Source organism: Lepidochelys kempii, chromosome 1, assembly GCF_965140285.1.
Source record: "Lepidochelys kempii isolate rLepKem1 chromosome 1, rLepKem1.hap1, whole genome shotgun sequence".
Taxonomy (NCBI): Eukaryota; Metazoa; Chordata; order Testudines; family Cheloniidae; genus Lepidochelys; species Lepidochelys kempii.
The window spans coordinates 138,560,753-138,574,324 of NC_136380.1; the positions used below are offsets into that span (position 1 = coordinate 138,560,753).

The 13,572-nt window shown below is 43.0% G+C and overlaps 1 protein-coding gene across 22 annotated transcripts in view; it reads right to left on the bottom strand.

The window, feature by feature from the left end:
• CTPS2 (CTP synthase 2) overlaps positions 1-13,572 on the bottom strand; it is a 144,485-nt gene that overhangs the window by 68,063 nt on the left and 62,850 nt on the right. Inside the window, exons 15-17 of one of the 22 annotated variants that reach the window (XM_073355958.2) lie at positions 11,983-12,145; positions 11,456-11,534; positions 5,271-5,357 (exon numbers count right to left, since the gene is read on the bottom strand). The exons of 15 other annotated variants lie outside the window; for them this stretch is intronic. In XM_073355958.2, the coding sequence (XP_073212059.1) occupies positions 11,491-11,534; positions 11,983-12,145 (207 nt within the window). In that variant the 3' untranslated portion in view covers positions 5,271-5,357; positions 11,456-11,490. Of the gene's footprint in view, positions 1-931; positions 3,551-5,162; positions 5,358-11,455; positions 11,535-11,982; positions 12,146-13,572 lie in introns of those variants that run through there. 6 more of the 22 variants (XR_012160274.2, XR_013636201.1, XM_073355966.2 and 3 more) reach the window with 6 other exon arrangements.

Below are 13,572 nucleotides of genomic sequence, written 5' to 3' on the forward strand. Positions count from 1 at the left end.
TAGGTTAATGATAGGGTTTTTGTTTAAATCAAGAAGTTTTGATTATAGTTTAGTTTAAAGGTTTTAAAGAATGGCAAGTGTACCTCGCCCCCTTCTCACTCCCCTTCCAAACTTCCTCTCAAAACTCCCTCTTAGCAGTCCCTGGTTGCTTGCTCACTGCTTTATAAATCCCTGGCCCCCTGACTAAGGCTCAGCCAATGAACAGACGCTTCTAGATTTCAAACCTTGTTTAGGAGCTCACAGCTTCCAACTGCCGGCCACAGCACACAGTCCTTCAGACAGACAAAGACAAGCTCAGCACACCGCAAGTGACCCCTAAACACAAACACACACTACAGACAGCCACTTACTCCAAGGGTCCCATATTTGCTCCTCCTTCATCTGGAGAACTCCATCTCGAAACTCCCTGTTAGCAGTTCCTGGTCACTACACAAGAGGAGTTAATTTAGGTAGCATGGGCAACATTTTATTCTGGCATTTCCTAACGTGAGAGTGTTTGACATTGGGATCTTTTTATCCTTTTTAATCTTTAACTTCATATTTCCTAATTTTTTTATGGTTTAGTTTATCGATGAGAGCAACTTTACCTAACATTTAACAAAGCTTTTTGTTTATAAATTTCCTTAGTTTTATAATGTGTGCTATTTTAAATAATAAAGCATTTACAGATTTGTTTAAGATGTTAAGTTTTCACATCATAGGGGGGAAAAAAAGAATTTTTTTTTTAAAAACAGAAAACAGGAGGAACTCGTGTCTATAAGTTCTCTCTTTTTGTGAAAGGTAAATATTCAGAAAGCTATAGCCCCGCAATTTCCAAGCAGCATCTAAACAATATTTGTGAAAAAGAAATTGCAGTTTTGAATCTTATTTTCATGCAGCCCTTGCTGAGGACAGTAACAATTACCCTTTGAATAGAAACAATATAACTTACCCTAGTACAAACCCAAAGAAGCAGAGCAGGAGCTGATCCAAACCCAATCTGCTTTCATTACAGCTCTTCCTGAAATCTTATCATGTAATAATGTTATGTTTAGCTGACAGAAATCAGTTATCGAAGACAGCTGTTGCCATGACAACCAGGGCACAAGTGATTCTCCCAAAGTATGCAAATGAACTGGAAGGAGTGAGGGATAAATGGCTGATATTCTCGGATGTCACAATATCTCAGATGTCACAATACAAGGTCCCCCACAAAAGGCTCTTAAGCAAAGTAAGCTGTCATGGGATAAGAGGGAAGGTCCTCTCATGGATTGGTAACTGGTTAAAAGATAAGACATAAAGGACAGAAATAAATGGTCAGTTTTCAGAATGGAGTGATGTAAATGGTGTCGCCCAGGGGTCTGTACAGAGACCAGTCCTATTCAACATATTCATAAATGATCAGGAAAAAGGGGTAAACAGTGACGTGGCAAAATTTGCAGATGACACAAAACTACACGAGATAGTTAAGTCCCAAGGAGACTGAGAAGAGCTACAAAAGGATCTCACAAACCTGGGTGACTGGGCAACAAAATGGCAGATGAAATTCAATGCTGACAAATGCAAAGTAATGCACATTGGAAAACACATCCCAACTATACATATAAAATGATAGGGTCTAAATTAGCTGTTACCACTCAAAAAAGAGATTTTGGAGTCACTGTGAATGGGTCTCTGAAAATATCCACTCAATGTGCGGCGGCAGTCAAAAAAGCAAACAGAATGTTGGGAATCATTAAGAAAGGGGTAGATAATAAGACAGAAAATATCATATTGTTTCTATACAAATCTATGGTACACGCACATCTTGAATACTGCGTGCAGATGTGGTTGCCCCATCTCAAAAAAGATATATTGGAAAAGGTTCAGAAAAGGGCAACAAAAATGATTAGGGGTATGGAAGGGCTGCCATATGAGAAGGGCTGCCATTTAATATGGACTTTTCAGCTTGGAAAAGAGACGACTAAGGGGGGATATGATGGAGATCTATAAAATCATGACTGGTGTGGAGAAAGTAAATAAGGAAGTGTTATTTACTCCTTCTCATAACACACAAACTAGGGATCACCAAATGAAATTAATAGGCAGCCATTTAAAACAAGCAAAGGGAAGTATTTTTTTCACACAACACACAGTCAACCTGTGGAACTCCTTGCCAGAGGATGTTGTGAAGGCCAAGACTATAACAGGGTTCAAAAAAGAACTGGATAGGTCCATCAATGGCTATTAGCCAAGATTGGCAGGGATGTTATCCCTAGCCTCTGTTTGCCAGAAGCTGGGAATGGGCGACAGGGAATGAATCACTTGATGATTACCTGTTCTGTTCATTCCCTCTGGGGCACCTGGCTTTGGCCATTGTTGGAAGACAGGATACTGGGCTAGATGGACCTTTGGTATGACCCAGTATGGACATTCTTATCTTCTTAATATTACCGCTCGGGCAGTAGAAGGCGACAAATTTGCACTATGTCGACAAAATCAGGTTTTTCCAGTTTTCCTAAATTTCCTAAAGTCAACAACATACAAACACAAAATACATACTGGAGATTGTTGCACACACATTAATTAGCAGCTAAAATCTGGTTCAAATTCCCTATGGCATGTTGACAAAAAAAATTCCTAGTGAAAGATTAGATACTGAGGTACAGAAAATTCTGACCCAATCTTAACTATGGTCTCACTATTGTGAGACTATAATATAAAATATATCAAGTCCGATCATATATGATAGCCTATTGGGGAAAAGTGTAGATGCATGCTCACACTCTCACTTCTCTGCCTCTTGCAAGGACAATGTTAACAAATAGGATAGAGCAGAAAAGAAATATCTTCAGATCATATCTCACTGTTCATTAACCAGGAAGAAATCTGCAGGAAATGAAGGAAGCTAGTAATAGCTTCACAATCAAACCACCTTCAAATCATCTGACAAGTACTAATTAATGACAGGATTCAGAGTAGCAGCCGTGTTAGTCTGTATCCACAAAAAGAAAAGGAGTACTTGTGGCACCTTAGAAACTAACAAATTTATTTGAGCATAAGCTTTCGTGAGCTACAGCTCACTTCATCGGCTGCATGCCAATTAATTAATGTTACTTACCTCAAATGCCCACACCCAGTATAATTTACACTCTCTCTCTCTCTGTGAAATGAGTGGGCGATTGGATGCAGAAGATAAGCTAAATGGATTGTGTGATGATGCACTCATCAGCATATGGAGAAATGTATGCTAGGCAACCAACAACAAAGACTGAGGCTATCTCCACAATACAAATAAACACAGGTTATGTGTCAGCATTTAACAATGTCATCAATAACCTGTAGCTAACACAACAGTTGGTCCTTGAGTTCAGTAAAGCAGAGCTGTTATGGGTTGGCAAAGGCAAAATAACATATTCTTAATGTTGTCCATGCAAAATCCTTTTGGCCATTACTTGTCTGTAATTCTCTTCACACCCACAATGTAAGCTTGAGTGTTACACTGCCATGAGAACTGACAACACAGTAAGATTCAGTTTGTGGGAGGTTGCCCTGCTTGATCCACCATGAGGCATCCAGAAGTGGTGGTGAGCTATGGGGAAAGAATAGAGAACACAAGATTGATGGTGAAGGAGAGACATGCAGGGAAAGCCCAAGGATCTCTAGTGTTGATCCTCTGCTGCTCTGAGCTTTTCCTGCTACTGACATTTGTTGGGAAACGCTTGGGGATTCTGCTCCATACAGATGAAATTATGTGTCCTACATATAACTTGGTAACGGCCAGTATGGACATTCTTATATAAGCAGTTTAGTCATATTATCAGTTTAAGGTTTCACATTAAGGGACTGTTTACATCATTGACAATACTCACATTGCTTAAATGGGAGCCTGACGGAGCGCTAAGTATTATTTAATTATTCTGTAGTAATGTGGCTACAAGAGGTTATACTATTCTGTATATATTCATTACAGTGGAAGTGTTGCAGTATATGTTGACATATCACTGTGTCACACAATGGTTATATTTGTGATAAGTGTCACAAACCTAAGAAGATTGGGAATCAATGCACTAGGTCATATTTGTATCAACATCAATGTAACAAGCCCAAGTTGATTTAGGCCACACACAGACAAAAGTATGACAAGGTCCAAACAATATTTTTTTCCAAGCTTAAATCCTTTATAAGAGTACACACTTATCAGGACTACCATATACATATGTTTGCTGTGCACGAGCACACACTCTGCCATGCACATGGTGTTGTGTGTGTGAAGGTGCTTACAAGCGTGGTCATCATGTAAATCGGAGCAACAATGATTTGACATAACCAGCAGATTGGCATACTTTGTAGAACAAAGAAATCCATATGAAATAAATGCTGTAAATGTATCCAGATCATAGTAACTTTGAGCCACCATTAGTGGAGGAGCTGAAAATGGTGATGGGATGTGAGGAAAGTGAAGAGTTTGAGTTAGTTCATGCAACCAATATCAGTTTTCCGAAGTATACAACAGGATATAACATTCCCACCATATAAACCTAATATTCCTAGTGTGCTTTCAACAGTCTCCAGCAGACAGCAGTTCACAAATATGCATCGTTAGCGTTATTTCTCCCATAATGACAGATACCGAAACACCAGGTTAAGAGCTCGCAAAAAGAAAATGAGTACTTGTGGCACCTTACAGACTAACCAATTTATTTGAGCATAAGCTTTCGTGAGCTATTTGAGCTTATGCTCAAATAAATTGGTTAGTCTCTAAGGTGTCACAAGTACTCCTTTTCTTTTTGCGAATACAGACTAACATGGCTGTTACTCTGAAACAGGTTAAGAGTTGTTGCTGCTGCCTAAATGTAAGAACAACAGTCATAAGTAATAGTTTTAATTTAACAATCATAGGCCAGTAATTCACTGTGGGTAGACAGTAGGTGCAGATCCACCGGTAGGTGCATTCCTGGACAGCATGGGATATGGTATCACACAAGTCAGGGAAGGGAAATAGACAGACAATAACCATTTGCACCTACATGAACATTTTCATACAAGGATCTCAAAGTACTTTACAAAGGGCATGATTAACAGATAACTATGCCTATAATGCATAGTGCAGTACAAAGGAACCATAGGCTCTCATGGAAGGAAAATACTTGTAATATTAAAAAAAAAACTTATGAAAACTAGCATTCTAAATAAACACTTACTGGTTGTCATTTAAAACTCCATTGTATAAAGGGGGTCAAATCTCAGATGATTTAGATCACTCTAAATTGTCCCTCAATCCAGCGGGATTACATAGATGATCTGGACTTCCTAATGATCATCCTTTCTCTCCTATGTGCTATTAGGAACCTGTGCAGCTCATAATTCCAATTTTCTTTTACTTGAGGCTTACAAGGCTGAAATAAAAAAATGATGAACAGACTCAATGAATAGACAGAGCCTCTCCTCTGCAGATATCAAAGCCCTTGGAACATAACGACTGTTGTAATTATCTCCTGTCTAGAGATGAGAAAATTAAGTCACAGACAGGTTAAGTGATTTGCCGAGGTTATATGACAGTCAGCGATACAGTTGGGAATAGATTTTAGGATGCTTAATCCCCAGTCCTGTGCCCTGTATTTACTAGGCCATGTTGCATCTACAATAGCCCTTTAAATATCCTCATTTAGCTGGCTTGAAAACAGACTCCTAACCGAGTTGGATCAGCCCCTAGAATTGATGTCAAATTCCCAAATGTAGGGAAAAAATGGAACTGGAATTCCTGATTTCCAGTGTGAATTCATTAAGTTTTCCCCATACATTCCTCAGCACGCAGCTAACACTCCGAACTCCATCACTCCTCCTTACTTGTTTTTTATGTTCTAGTTTTCATATGCTACAACCATAATGTTATAGCAAATGCCTCCAATATTTCTTTTGTATCATTCATCGGCATTTTCATTTTTGACTTGATATCTGGAAATACGGTTGGTGTGACTAACTGTAATCCACCACAGGAGTTTTGATGGGTCTCTGTGTAACCAGGTAGGGGACAGTGGTCAGTCACCATCTCAAATTCTCAGCCATACAGGCATGGTTAGAACTTTAATAGAACCACACATTAGCAAGCCATGACTTCTCTACCAGGACTTAGGCTATCTTTTGAGGAAGTAATTTCCTGTAAATGTATCCCACAGGACATTCTTCCCCTTTGTCATACACTTGCCGGAATACCTGCTGCAAACCAAAATTCAGTGTCTTATGCACCACACACTTCTGAGTGCAATTTGGTTTACTGAATACTGATAACCTGCAGAGCTTGCTCTTAGAAGTTATGAAAGTTGTTCACTCTTGTTTCTCTACATCAGCTTCACAAGGTGGGTGAAGTGATATCTTTTATTAGACCAGTTTCTGTTAGTGAGAGAGAGATGCTTTCGAGCTTACACAGAGCTCTTCTTTAGGTCTGGCCTTGTCAGTTTGTCATAGTTTCCTCTTAGATCAGGCAGACACAGCCATAATTGTTTATGACAAAACCTACAGTCCCCAAGAAAGCCCTTTGTAATGGGTGTGGGCCAATCTTGGAGCATCCACTTTGGCTGGCTTCAGTTTAAACCACACTCCATTCTGTGTCCTAAATTCAACACCTAGGCCATGACAAGTGTGATAGTGTTCTGCCCTAGCAAGCAGGCCTGCTTGCAAAAGCCTGGCAAATGCTGTCTATATGTTGCAAGCGGCCCATATGCATCTATGCTTTATCAGCATTATATTTACCACCCTTTGGAATGTAGGTGTGTTCCTCAGACTCAAAAGAAACATCAAGAATTCAGCAAAAGCAGATGATGTTACAAAAGCAGATTTAGTAGTACTATATGTTGCCAAATACACCTACCAGTACCTATTTATTAGATCAGTAGCTGACACATGCTTGGCTTGGCCCAACCTGTTCAATAAACTGTTACAAGCACTGAATAAGAGTTAATCAACACTTGGTTTATAATTGTCCACACAAATTGTGCGATCCTAATGTAGTAATTTACCCTACCAAGGAAGATCAAAGGCTTGCTGAAGGTTTAAAGTGCAGTTCCACTCTCAGAAGTGACATTGTAAAAAGCACAGTTCAGCTACAAGATTATGCCATGCCATAGTAAATGTGCTCAGTTTACAAGAAACTGTTTCTTAAACAACCAATTCTGCAAGCTCATCTTGGGCTCAGAGTCAAGCTGGGTTCTTTTCTTCTAACTCAACATCATCCATAATAAAGGTACTACCAGCTAAATTAAATCTTGAGTGACACCTGTTCAATCCTACACAACTCCAGGGCCTTCAATAGGTTTGCGAGATAATTAGAATGTATTAAATAATTCTGTTGATGATGCACAAGGAATAGGGTTGCCAACTTTCTATTGGCACAAAACCGAACACACTAGCCCTGCCCCTTCTCTGAGGCCCTGTCCCTTCCATGAGGCCCTGCCCCTAACTCACTACATTTCCCCCTTCCTCAGTGGCTCACTCTCCTGATCCTCACTCACTTTCACTGGGCTGGGACAGGGAGTTGGGTGCGGGAGAAGGTGAGGGTTCTAAATGCGGGTGCAGGCTCCAGGGTGGAGCCAGAAATGAGTGGTTGAGGGTGCGGGACAGGGCTCCAGGCTGGGTCAGGGAGTTGGGGTGTGGGAGGGGATGATGGTTCCGTCTGGGGGTGCAGGCTCTGGGGTGGGGCTTGGGTGCAGGAGGGGGCTCCAGGTTGGGGGTGGGGCCGAGGGATTCAGAATGTGGGAAGGGGCTGTGGGTTGAAGGAGGGGGTTTGGATGTGGGAGGGGTGAGGGCTCTGGGCTGGGGGTGTGGACTCTGGGGTGCAGGACGGGGCTGTGGGTTTGGGGGGGCTCAGGGCTGGGGCAGAGGGTTGGGGCTCGGAGTTGGGGTGTGGGGTGCGCGGCTCCTGGTCAGCGGCACAGTGGTGGGACTAAGGCAGGCTGTCTGCCTGTCCTGTGTCACTGCGCTGCACCCCAGAAGCGGACAGCAGGTCTGGCTCCTAGGCGGGATGGGGGGCAGGAAGCTCCTCGGTGCACGCTGCTCTCGCCTGCAGGCACCACCCCGCCCAGCTCCCATTGGCCGGGGGCAGCACACAGAGCCCCGTGGCACCCCTGCCTAGGAGCTATTCTCTGTCACTGCATTTATTTATCCTTACTATCATCACAAACAGAGATGGAGAAGGGTTAACCCTGGCCATTCCTTGAAAGTTTAGGTAGGTCCTGTAACCCAAGAACCTCTTCATGCCAACTGGAAAGGGGGTTATAGGAATCTCTTGGTTCTGGTATGTACATTCTGGTTCCCCAAAGAGTGTCATGTGAGGTCTTAAATGAAAGCCGGTGTCACACTGGTCATTAATATCATCGTGAAACTATGGACAGATGCTATGCAAGGTAATATATATGTATAATGAGAATATGTTCTTAAAATCTGTATCAAGATATTAGTCATCAGCAGAGGTGAAAAATGGGTCTTCTGTCAGACAAGAGATGTTTATCCATCTATCCGTTTACATGTAAATTGAGTATGGTTTCACCTATCACCAGTCTGAACTGAATACAAATGAAAAGATTGTCAAGACTTCAGAGAAAAAAGTCTAACTGGAAGACAAAAACACAAGACTCCTTCACATGAAGGGCAGGTGGTGGTAAGGTGCCTCACAACCTGGGGTACCCATGGGAAGAATCACAAGCTCCCACTTATCCCCAAAGACCCAGAATCTGGGGACCATGTTACAGTCTGTTTCTCTGCAGACCCTTTGTCTCTCTGCCTCCCTACAACAGGCTGCTGTTTTTAACCATTTTCAAGTCCTTTGTTTAAGATCTTCTGTCTGGTCTCCCCTGAAATTTCAAGCTGGGACCTTGTTGATTTGACCTAATTTGATTTTGATTCGATCACTATATTGCTTAATTCTTAATTCAGTCATGTTATAAGTAGATTCATTTTAGCGATCTGCCTGCTTGATTTTATTTGTTTCCTTATTAACTTTAATACAGTTAATAAAAGCACACTGAGTCATATTTCTTTCAATAAGTAACATGGGCCAGAACCATTTAGAATCTAAGTGAGTACCAGCCATAGGCGCTGACTCCATGGGTGCTCCAGGGCTTGAGCACCCAAGGAAAAAAAATTGTGGGTGCTCTGCATCCACTGGCAGCCCTACAGGTCAGTACCTCCCCCTCCCACTCTATGCCTCCTGCCCACCGGCAGCTGCACCAATTGGCTCCTCCCTCCAGCGCCTTCCACAGATCAGCTGTTCCGTGGCGTGCTGGGGGAGAGGGGGAGGAGCAGGAGCAGCGGGTGGAAAGAGGCAGGGCCGGGGCAGGAATGGGTGGGGGTGAGAGGAAAGGGTGGAGTGGGGGCAGGGCCTGGGGTGGAGCAGGGGTCAAGGGCCACCCCAGAATCTGAGTAAATCAGCACTTATAGTACCAGCTGGTCCATTTAGGAGCCTAATTAGCTTGGCTCAGAACACAGCAACAACCACCTCTTGCAACTTCTATTTGTTTTGCTTCCAGCAGACTGTAATGGTTAAAATGACTAATATCAAATTATTTACTGAACATGTTAAAACACTCCTCTGGAGACAGATCAATGGATATCTATAGGTCAGTGGTCCCCAAACTTTTTGTCACCCCCCCCTTAACTGTAATGCAATCTGTTCATAACACCCCGGGAGCCAGGGCCGGAGGCTGGACCTGAGGGTGGGAGCAGAAGTCACAGCCGGGAGTGGGGCTGAAAGCCAGGACTGGGAACCGTGGCCGGGAGCTGGGCCTTGGTTGGGGCCAGGGAGCCGAAGCCAGGGCCTTGACTGGGGCCAGAGCGGAGCTGGGGGCATAGCGGAGCTGGGTGATGCTCCCTCCCCACCTACCATGGGGACTGGCCCAGGCCCCCCTGAACATTCCTCTGTGCCCTCTGGGGGGCACACCCTATTGTTTGGGGACCACTGCTAGAGATATAGATCATATTTAAAAATTAATATATAGCTGCTAACAGACATGGTTTTGGGTGTGAAAGGTAAGGCCATGACTTCTGTGCTTATAATTTCTTTTATTCTTTGTTTCACATGGGTAATGGAAATACCCAAAAGTGTTACATGAGAACCTTAACAATCTGCATTAATGTGGGGCAGCCCAGGCATGGACTAACGGGGACTAAGGATTAGCAAGTGCACCAGTGTGACTACTGAGAATGATGCCATGCTTCCTATTAGCCAAAAGGGAGCCCCAGGTAACCCCTGCCTCGCTCTTGGAACTATCTAATCTCCAAGGCAGGATAATTTATTTCTCCTTCTTCTTTTCTTTCTCTGTGACAGGGCTCTTCCTGCTGCTGAGTCTGACAACATCAGGGGGGCCAGGCTAGGCTCTGGCTGGTGTCATAGCAGATGCAGTGAAGCTGCCAGGGATATGGAAAAGAAGCCAAAGCAGGTGGCTTTAGCAGCTGCTGATGGAGTCCTGCAGACCCTTAAAAAGAATATCATCATTTTTCCTTAATAGCAGCTCTCAAGGCTGCTGTTGCCTCTGTGCTTTCTACAGCTCAGAGCCCAGCTGCTGCTGAGGAGAGAGGAGGTGGTGCTTTATAATCTCCTCCGCACAAGCCCATTAACGTACGCTGTGACATCATCTCCTGGATTCCTCCTTACCCCTGCAGCAAATACAGCACAGCTGGGAGCACTGGGGCCCAGATTTTGAATGGTACTTAATCGTTGCTCTGCTCAGTGTTGCAAGGCCTAAGTAACTCAGATGGCCACGTCCCATGTTCAAAAGTGATTTTAGGCACTTAGGTGCCTAATTTTCATTGAAAGTCAATGGGCTTGAGAGTCTAACTCAGTCTCTCCCCACCAATCCCACTCTCACAAGCATCAGCCTCTGGGAGGAGGAAATATGGCAGGCTCTGTGTTAAGGTTTACCCAGCAACAGAGGCATAGCCACGGTGTAATATGGCAACAACACCCTAACATCCCCTATGAAGCTTAACATTACCCACACTGGCATCATCCCAGCTGAGCAGCAAAACCTCACTGTTCTGTACCTTCTACTGTAGATTTGTGAGTCTGTGTCTTACTGAAATGCAGATTAATGAGGGTCTCCAGTTCTTTAGACAGGTAATTCTTTGTAAGGGTTCTATAAAATAGGTTTGAGAACAAAGTGTTTAAATTTTTAGCCAGTTATAAATAGCAGCTGTAGGGTAGCAGCTTTATTGTATTGCTGCAGGATCATGGTTTCAGGAAGCGCTATGAGATAACCACTTTTCGGTACATTCTCCTCCCCAAGCCTGTGCCTCACGTAGTACGGGTGCATACTCAGTTTAGAGAGCTTTATTGTCGTAACAATCTGACTGTTAAGTGTGTATACTTCATGGGCAACTGACTCAGATGCGCACACTAGGCAGCATATCACAGCATAAAGTCTGCCCCAATAATGCTTCTACTGAATTGTTCATTACTGTAGCAACCACACCTGATTCTGTGAGGGAGACACCTTGTACATACCATTATGTAAGCGTCACAGCATAACGAAGGAGTGCCTAGAAGAAACTGAGTCTGAAGATTAGGACAGCCAACCTGTATTCTGCAAGATGAGACAAAGAACCTTTGCACATCAGTAGAGATTTTACAGACACTAGTAGTTGTAACAACCAAAGCACATCCCTACTTTATTTATGGACTAAATGCAACAAGTTGCTCTCATCTCCCCACACTGCCACCATATCAGATCCACATCCAGGAGTGATACTACCTTCTCTTTAGTGGCTTTAAGTACAATTCTCTGAGTGAGGTCCCCACCCGTAGCAAAGGTTATCTGATGATTTTCGAGCAATCTGCTCCTCTCTGGATGCTCCCTATTGCCCCATTTATACTTTGTATCCTCCTGATCTCATAAATTCAAGGGCAGTGACACAGGTAGTTATTTTGTCCCACATCTTCCATTTCTGGTTGAGAGTTAATTTTCCACATCCAGCAACACATGCCTTGAAAAAGGCCATGTACCACCAGGCTGACTATCAATGCACTCTCACCTTTAATTCTTTTTCCGTTTTGCAGAGCACCACATCCTAAGGGCTGCTGGATTTGGAGACACCAAGCACCATCTGCGCATCCCTTTGATCTGCACACCACACGGCAGTTTGTGTGACACACACACACACGCACGCACACACACACGTATTTCAGGTTGTTTGCCTGCAACAAAACAGATTTGCCTATCAGACACATCTCTCCTTGTGACCAGAGGACCAAAATGGTATTTTCATTCGTCAGGAAGACTTAGTGCTGACCCACAGCATGGTGACAGTGTACAGTTGTTGCTGGCGGCACACTCATGCACAATAGTGAGGGAACGACTAATACTGATTGCAACCCACGGGATATAGGTATTGCTGTACTTCATGAGCTGTGACAGATTCCTGTGCAGTTAGAGGAAAGGCACTCCAGCCCAGCTTTCATTCTACCTTTTGCCACCTGTGTCCCCACAACAGGCACTTATCTCATTTGCTGGTTACTATATCCTGGCTACTATATCCTACAACCTGATTCAAAGCTGTACTGCACTCTTGCTGACCTGTAGCTATAACACGTCCCTTTATTTTACCCCAGATGCTGCATTAGGCATGATCTGCACACAGCATAGCAAATATTTCACAGGCTGTAGATTTTTCCAGTTCAGACTAAGATTTTACACTTCCCTCCATTATGCTTATTCACTAAAACAACAGATCATTCCAGATATTTGCGGTATGTGTGTCCTGTATGTCACAGAAACACAGGATCCTAGTTTATGCCATCTAGTCTGAGAAACCTGGTCTGCTCTATAATTTTTCCCTCTGCATCAGATCATGCAGAGTTAAAGAGAGATTTTACCAACTGACTAGATCCCTGATGCTCTGGAAGCTACTGATTATACACAAGTTGCATACAAATAAAAATAAGTGAATTCTGCAAAAAAAAATAAAAAGTATTCACAAACATTTATTCAAATTTATAATCCAGTTCATTTTGATTGTTCTCCCCACTTTTTGTGTTTGTAAATATTTTACCAAACAAGTTTACAGGGGTGAACAGTCACATAAAATTCCCTTAAAATTAGCAGCTTGACTTTGTAAACATGATCATGGAAAGTGACACGGTGCTTGTAGCACTTACAGGGACATCTGTGAGAGCTTGGAATGAATCTCCATACTATCAAGCACATTATTTGCCCAGCTCTAGTGTGTTTAATGCCCATTTTATGCTACCAAAAAAATGTCATTGTCAGAGGAATACTTAGACTCCGTGACTCTTGATAAAATGGTTTCTCTGCCACAGGGTAGACATGACTGACCCATGGTGAACTGCATCCATTACCCCTCATACTCTAAGCCTGGGTTACAAGCACCACACCTGGATCTCCAGGAAGTGAGCAGTTTAAAGTACGACCGTGAGAGCTAGACCATAACAACAAATAAAGACAAAAGTCATCAGCACAAATAAGGAGTATACTGGACCTTCAGCACCTTAGAGTTAATTTTTACCTAATCAGCTTTTAGCTGAAATGCTTTTAGAGTTTTGTGCGTGTAACATTTTTTGAGAGAATTATAAATGAAAACTGTGTACTTTGGAGAATTATAAAT